Below are 8,080 nucleotides of genomic sequence, written 5' to 3' on the forward strand. Positions count from 1 at the left end.
GATTAATTCCTATCTAACTATTTACCTACCTACCTACTTCCTTACTTAGCATTCTCAATTCTAATATTTAAAAACAAACATAAACATTTCGTTCATATGCTAGTAATGAATATATATATTTCCTTTTTAAGTAAGCTGGTATGACTAAATTACTATTTATTTAAATCAACTCAATAATTTTTTTTTGTTTTGGTGCAATTACTATTTTTAGTAAATAAATCAAAAAATGGTTTTATAACAATGAAATGAATAGCTTCTTTATTTTTTTGTTTATTTTAAAACTCAATAAAAATGTGAGTAAAAATATTTAATTACTTTAAATAGATAATAAGAAAATAATAATTAAATTAGATACAATTATTTATAAAATATAAAATGAAAATAATTAAATTTAATTTGGTTATATTTAGTTAGTCATTAATTAATTAATTTTAAATGAAAAGTGTATTCAATCAATCAATCAATCATACATCATATATCATTTTATTTTAGGCCAAAAAGTTAATGTTATCTTAAGTTAATTAGATCTTTTATCCATTGTCATCTAATACAAACTTTCCATTTTCATCTAATAAATATCCATCATCATCTAACTAATATTCTATTTCTTCTCCTCCCTCACTCCTTGATACTTAAGAGTCAAATCCCCCTTTTTTATCATAAATGATTATTAAATATATTTATTAGCTTACTAAAATATTAAAAATATAATAAAGTATAAGGAAGAAATGAATAAATAATTTTTTATTACACTTTGGTTTAAAGTTTTAATCGTTGTCGTTTTCAATGAGACCTTACAAATTAGAAGGACCTTAGATTTATTAGGTAAAACTTGATTTACCCTTACTTTGAACCATAAAATTGAATCCTTCATTTGTTATTTTATGTTTAGGTGTAGTTTTATTTTTAGAAGGAGTGTCATTATCATATCTTAACTCTTATTTAGGCATATTTATTTTAAAACTCTCATAATCTTCATAGCTATTTTGCTTAGGTTATTTGTTGAGGCTTATCTGTTAGGGTTCAGTTGCATTTATCATATAGTTGTTAGTAACTGGCTAAGTAAACTCTTCTCTCATTATCACTTTTGATTCCTCTTTTTTGCTTGAGTATTCTTAATCAGATTCCTATATTGTATTTAATCTTTTGTGGTTAGTATTATTTACTACTTGATTGGATACATTTGTATTGTATTGTTATTGTTGATTTATCTAATTTTTATTCATGCTATCAGGAGAAGTTTTTGAATTTAAATTTTACTATTAAAGCTGAAATGTCTGTAATTTATCTTGTTACAATATATTTTATTATTATTACTACTACGAATATTAGTTTTGATACAATTATTACTATATTTGTTATTATTATTATTATTAAAATGGTGAAATTTAATTGCTTTAAATTGTTTGTCCTTAGGAGATTACTTCTCTTTACATGAAATCCATTGTATCTTTTAAACGGAAATTAGATATATTAGATTATTCTTCTTCTGAATCACTATCACTCATTTAATTATTATCGTTGTATACTTCCACATTTTCATTAACTTTTACTGATAATTTAGAATCTAAGATAGGTTGAGGTATAGAATAATATCCTTGCTAGCTTTAGAAACTCTCTTTGTTTGGCATCGTTGCAAATTCAACTTAATCTGATTCCTAATTCAAAATGATAAATTTATTCATTAATTTTAAAATGAAAGAGAAATGTTTAAGTCAATTGAAAATTTTAAATTTTAAATGAAAAAATAAAAATATTTTATAATTTTTTTGGTAATTTTCATTTTAGTAAACATTTTTATTTATTACTGTTTTTTATGTCAACATCTACTCAGATTAAGGTGCTTGACTGTCAAAGATAGCTTTTTGTTCTGGTTTAGAAGAAACTTAATTTCTGGTTGGAGAAGGGTCAATGTTTCTAGTTTGTCTAACTGGTGGCTGTTATAAATAATTATTATGGGCAATAGGAGGTAAAGGATGAGGATCTTCACCAAATATTTTCTTCTTTTTCTTTTAAACTTGTTACTGTTACTACTGCTGAGATTAATAGCTGCTATCGTTATGAGTTGATGGAGTGTAAGGTAAGCTTGGAGCCGATTCTTAAAATATATTGTAGTAATCATTACTGCTTAAGTTAGTATGTCTGGAAGGAGAGTAAGACATTCTTCCTGTGTTGTTCAAATTTTAGTAATTAACTTATTATTATTATTTATAAGAAGGGTTTTTTTGCTAATTAGGATTAGGAGTTGAAGGAAAACTGTTCTGATCTTTTTTAAGGATTATTTTATTGTTATCTTTCACTTCAAACTCAGCACTTTACATAGTTCCCAAAGTGCTAACTCTCTCGGCATTTTACATGTTGATTCCTCCTCCAAAACTAAATGGGTTTTTCTAGCCAGTTTATTTTTAAGAACTACCGTTTCCATCACTATCTAAAAACAAATTTAAGTCTTAATTTGTAATATTCAGCCTATTTTAGACAGCTTTAGAAAACCCACTTATGTATCTTTATATCTCTTCAATCTTTAAATATTTTAAATTAAAATAAATATAAAAATTCAGATCATATTTTGCCATTTAATATTTATTTCTATCGTTGGTTTCTTTGCTTATGTAATTGCATAGCTAAATAAATTATATTAATTATAAATGTACATCAAATGTCTCTATTCAAATTATATCAATCATTTCATGTTGAAATAGTTTTATTAAATACAAAGAAACAATTAAATTAAATTACTTGTCCTTCAAATATTTTATCCTTATAATTTTAGTTGCTGATTAAGTTGTTAGAATTCTAATTTAAGCTATTTTTGAGGAACTGAACTGTATTCTAATTCATTTCTATGATTTTAGAGTCTAACTATATTTTTAAAATAATATCAATGTCATGAATAAAATAAATTCTTTTTTCTTTCTTTCTTTGCTTCCTTGCTTATTTTTATCTATTGCAATATCTTATATCAATATAAAAATCTATCAAAAGTAATTGAAATATTAACTCATAAATAAATTAATTACATCTTCTTTGTTTTTTCTAAGCTGTTATTTTATTTGTTAAATTTCTTAAGAGAAAGTGGCTAACTAAGAGTTGAATCCTGTCAAATCATCTAGGTTTTATAGCTTTTGAATTTGCTAAATTTTATTGTTGATGTTTTAAATGTCAGAGTCTAATTTTTTGAGAGCTTGGCCTTCATTTAACTTGTTATCTTTCATATCTAGCTATAATTAAAGCCTTTAATTTAAACTGGTTATTTTCACCTCCAATCTTTATTCTAATTCGTTGCAATAATCATAAATTCTATTCTCTTTTTCATAGAGCTAATTTTCAATAGTGTGTTTTTACTCGTGAATCATTTTAGTGAATTTTTGGTTCATCTGCTCTAATTCTAAGCGGAAATTCTATTCAATCTCCGATATTTGGTTTCTCATCATCAAAGATTACTTATCATTTAATTCCTTATTTCTATATTGCTAATCTTTGATTTCCTTCCCTAATTCCTTTATGTAATTAGTGTGGTCATTTAAACTTTAATTCACATACTGCAAAACTAAACTTCTTTCTTTGTGAAGTTCTTTGTTAATAGTCTCATTCAACTAACTTTCTTCCCTTCAAATTAATTAGATTTAATTATATTATTATTATTTGTCATTCTAACAAGCTAAATTACCATTAAGGAATTCCCGATATCATGCTGATAGAATCTTCATCCTATTTAGTAGTTGTGCTATCCATTTTTTTATTAAGAAAACCTAGAATTAATGAAAATAATTTTGCTTTTTTGCCCTTAAATAATATATTTCATATAATTTATTGTCCTAAAAAATTAAATTGAATGATGAATGAATAATAGTCTACCTGTAAAGTTTTCGTTCTTTTTTTGTATTTTAGTTGAACTTGAGTTTTGCTTGCTTGGGGAAGGTATTTGGACACTAAACCTAGGGAAATTGCTAGGAAGGTTATTCTATGGTTACTCCCTTTCAGAGCCCTGCCTTTGCTATGAGAGTTGAGAGTTATTTTGCATACCTATATATGAATAAATGTTTGTGTTAAAACTTTTTTGATGTAAATAATATCTGATAAATAAATAAATTATTTGTTTGTTTGTTTTTGCAAATTTAATTGTAATTCAAATAGGTAAATATTTATTTCTATGTCAAAGAAATTAAGTAAATATATTTTTTAAGTAATTTGCGATAGCCAGCTTTAATTACACAGTTTGTTTGTTTGTATATTTATTTTTTTTGCTTGTTTGCATAAAAATATCTCTTTTCATCAAGTAAAAATTTTAAATTTTGATAAATGGAATAAATTATTTATTCATTCATTCATTCGATGATTTATGAATTTTTAAGATATTTTAATATTTGATTAAAATAGAATTATTTATTTGCAAATAAATAGCCTATCAAAATATACTTACAAAAAATATATAAAATTCAAAATAAAGATAGAATAAAAATGTAAAATATTGTTTCTGTTTCTTTTTCAAAATCGAAATTAAATTAAATTTAAACATATATGAAATTTATTTATTAAATTTTAAATATTTCTAGTGCATAAAAAAAATTAAATTATGACTAACAATTTAATTAAAATTATTTATTTTGTTAAGCCTTTATAGCTCAGCTGGGAGAGCGTAAGACTGAAGATCTTACGGTCCTCGGTTCGATCCCGAGTGAAGGCATTTTTTACTTTTATTTTTTTAGTAATGAAATTTAGTTCTAATTAAAATAAAATAAATTTTATTAAACAATATTACGAAATAATTAACTGGCTAAATTAAAATTAAAAATTTAGCAGCATACAAAATATTTTTCTATTAAAAAATTTATATAAAAATATTATTTATTAAGTTTGTATTATCAAATAAATAAACAAACAAGCAATATAATTTGATCATTATAAAAATAAGGTAAAAAATAAGTATTTTTTTGTTTTTTTATTTATTTATTTATGTTTAAAGGTTTTAATTTATTTGATATTTGTAAATTAAAGATTATAAACTGATTAATTATTTAGTTGAATTTTTTAATCGAAGCTATTTATTTGAATTTAGTTAGAAATTGCTCTGAAGTATTCTATAGGAGTAACCCTTTAATGTATGTGACAATTATTTATTTTAAATAAGATTTATATAGAAAGCAAGGAAAATGATTTGATTATACAAATATTAAGTGTTTTTTATAAATACGAACTAACAAAACTAAATATAAAAAGAAAGACTTATTAAATAAGGAGTATTTATCAAAATTGGTTAAAGTATTTGTGATTAATTAACTTAAAAAGTAAGTTTAGGAATATATTTTAAATAGTATTATTCATTTATTTATTTATTTATTTATTTATTTATTTTATTGTATTGTATTGCATGTCATAGTTGTTTTTTTTGCAATTTTAATATTATGATAATTATTTGAAACATTATTTGTTTATTCAATATTAATAGATGGATGAGAAATAAATTGGGTGAGTTAATATTATTTTAATATAATTATTATTTTTTATTGTTGGAGTAAATTAATTGATTAATGATTTTCATTTTTAAATAGATAGAGTATTTCTTAGCTGATTGATTTTTGTTTATTATTTGCATTTATCCCAATTGTTTCATTCCTTTATAAATATATTAATTTATAAAACCTTTTTAGGTGAAAGTTGATAAAATTTATTTTTTATTTATTTAGCTACAAAATTATCTTAGCACTCATTTTTAGTGAATCATTTGTTCACATCTAGATTTAATAGATTATTAAGAAGACTAATTATATCTCATTCTAACTAAATATTCAGTTGCTTTTTGATAATCTTATTATTTTAAACAATTATCTATTTTGGAATTTATTTCTTTTTACTAGCAAAGCAACCTTTCTTATATTTCTTAAAGCTATTCCTCTGTTTCGCATTCTTCGATTTCCATTCTTTCCATCATAATTTCATGCAAAAAATTCTTATTTTCATCGATTTTATTCTCTAGATCTGCTTTTTAGCCATGAGTGAGTAGGTCAATCTATTCAAAAACGGATAATTAATTTTGTTATTTTGGCAAATTTTGGATAAGTGAAAGTAATTTGTTTAAAAATAAATATTACTAAGTATTCAGCTCTCTTTAAATCATCTCTGAGTGTACTATAAGCTTCGTTGATGTAAGTGCTATATGTTTCACTAAATTTGATGATTTTCTAGATTTAAAAATAATTATGTAAGATAAAGTATTTAAAATTAATTGCGTATAAATTCCAAATGCATAAAGAAAGAAAGGAAGAAACAAGGAAATTAACAAACTAACTAACTAAAAAAACAATTTAATAGAAAAAGTATCTTAATATTTATTAAGAATTTTCTTTATGCATAATGGATATTCTTTCAAAGTAGAAAAAATTAAATCTACAGGGTTTCTTAAGCCATAAAACTTATCAGGGTGAAAACTCTTTTACAAATCTTTATAGCGTAATGTTAATTCCTAGTGATCGATTTCATATGATAAATTCCTGTTGAATAAAAATAAGAATTAGTTGAATTAAGCCATATCCAGGCTCAAATAATTAATATCAAAGAAAAAGCATCAAATTAGATAAAGCAAAAAATAGTTTTTAAGTGATGAATAATTGTTTACATTTCAAATAACTTGAAATAATTCATTGAAGTTATACTCTCTGATGGGTCTTGTAAATGCTAGCAAGAACCACAAATAAAAAGATTAGACTAAAAGTTGCGAGAATTGCAATTCCAACATTCAGATTGATTCTTAGAAATATCATAGATGACTTATGAATTTGTATCGCGAATTATTTTATCGGCTTTATATTACTTCATTTCTGTTTTAACGGTGCTAAAATTAAATTGATAAGGTTTTATCAAAAGGAGTTAAGCAGGAACCCCCTTATTTCTCAAAATGGACTTGAGTGTTCTTTAAATCATTTTATGTTTTTTAATTGAATGTTTTGTTTTTTCTTAATATACTTTTTTGCAGTTTACAATATTATTAATATTTGTTTATTTAATGCTTAAGAATTTATTATTAAAAAACCTTAAGAATAAATTGGCTATTTATACATAATATTTTATTAGCACAGAAATTTATATCTAAACAATGTATGAAAAATGATGCAGAATACGAATTATATTCCAAAACTTCATTCGTCATAATATTTTTAAAAAATACAATTTTGTCTATAAATTCAAGTAATTTCTTAATTATTTTTTGAGAAATTTCCTTTTTCTATTCTTTGCTAAAGAGTTCTATCTATCTATCCATTATGCATTTATTCATTATAAACAGCAATTTTCCTTCTTCTCTGTTAAATTATTAAATCAACTTTAAATTCAAAAATTAATTTTCAAACTCATTATTTGTTTGTAAAATAATAGCAAAAGCTGATCCAAACTTGTAAAATATTTAATTGAATAAATTAAATCTGATTCAATAATTAAAACTAAGTCATTTTCATCTTTTTATATTATTTCTATGAAGATTCTTTAGATAAAAAATATGTAATTACATCATTTTCTTAGTCAAATTTAATGTTTATTATTGTGTCTGTTCATGAAAATATAGAAAAAAATTACTTTTTTAATACCTGCAAAAGTTTTCTCTTATGCACATTTAAGAGGATTTTATTTTTACTGAACAGTTTAGCAAAAAATTAAGTTTAAAACAAAAATTTAATAACCAATATCATTTTTTTATATTTTGTGCTTAGTTTACAAAAATAATAGCAAAAATTCATCCAAGTTTATAAAATTTTTATTTGAATAAATTAAATCTGATGCAATAATTATAACTAAGTCATTTTCATCTTTTTATATTTTCTTTATTTGCATTAATATTCTTTAGATAAAAAATATATAATTATATAATTTACAAAGTAAAATTTAATATTTTTTACTATGTCTGTCTGTTCATTAAATTATAGAAAAAAATTACTTTTTTAATACCTGCAAAATTGTCCTATAATATACATTTAACAGGGCTTTCTTTTTACTGAACAGGATAATAAAAAAATCAGATTTAAATAAAAAAATTAATAACCAATGTCATATTTTTATATTTTGTGCTTAGTTTACAAAAATAATAGCA

The 8,080-nt window shown here is 22.5% G+C and overlaps 2 protein-coding genes across 2 annotated transcripts; both read right to left on the reverse strand. All coding sequences in view use genetic code 6, as the record gives it.

The window, feature by feature from the left end:
- Positions 1-464: 464 nt before the first annotated feature.
- Positions 465-4,105, reverse strand: TTHERM_00013080 (hypothetical protein; the record flags this gene model as incomplete). Its single annotated transcript, XM_001008288.3, has 7 exons — positions 3,859-4,105; positions 3,671-3,752; positions 3,021-3,609; positions 2,740-2,862; positions 1,809-2,522; positions 752-1,658; positions 465-649 (listed from the first exon to the last, which is right to left on the reverse strand). The coding sequence occupies exons 1-7, from the start codon at positions 4,022-4,024 to the stop codon at positions 465-467; spliced, it is 2,766 nt and encodes a 921-aa protein (XP_001008288.3). The 5' UTR covers positions 4,025-4,105.
- A 1,602-nt stretch (positions 4,106-5,707) lies between these two features.
- Positions 5,708-7,002, reverse strand: TTHERM_00013100 (Fe-S protein assembly co-chaperone HscB; the record flags this gene model as incomplete). Its single annotated transcript, XM_001008289.2, has 4 exons — positions 6,617-7,002; positions 6,392-6,491; positions 6,093-6,182; positions 5,708-6,010 (listed from the first exon to the last, which is right to left on the reverse strand). The coding sequence occupies exons 1-4, from the start codon at positions 6,919-6,921 to the stop codon at positions 5,708-5,710; spliced, it is 798 nt and encodes a 265-aa protein (XP_001008289.1). The 5' UTR covers positions 6,922-7,002.
- Between the last annotated feature and the right edge of the window lie 1,078 nt (positions 7,003-8,080).

The sequence above is a fragment of the Tetrahymena thermophila genome (genome assembly GCF_000189635.1).
Source record: "Tetrahymena thermophila SB210 genomic scaffold scf_8254803, whole genome shotgun sequence".
In the NCBI taxonomy this organism is placed as follows: domain Eukaryota; phylum Ciliophora; class Oligohymenophorea; order Hymenostomatida; family Tetrahymenidae; genus Tetrahymena; species Tetrahymena thermophila.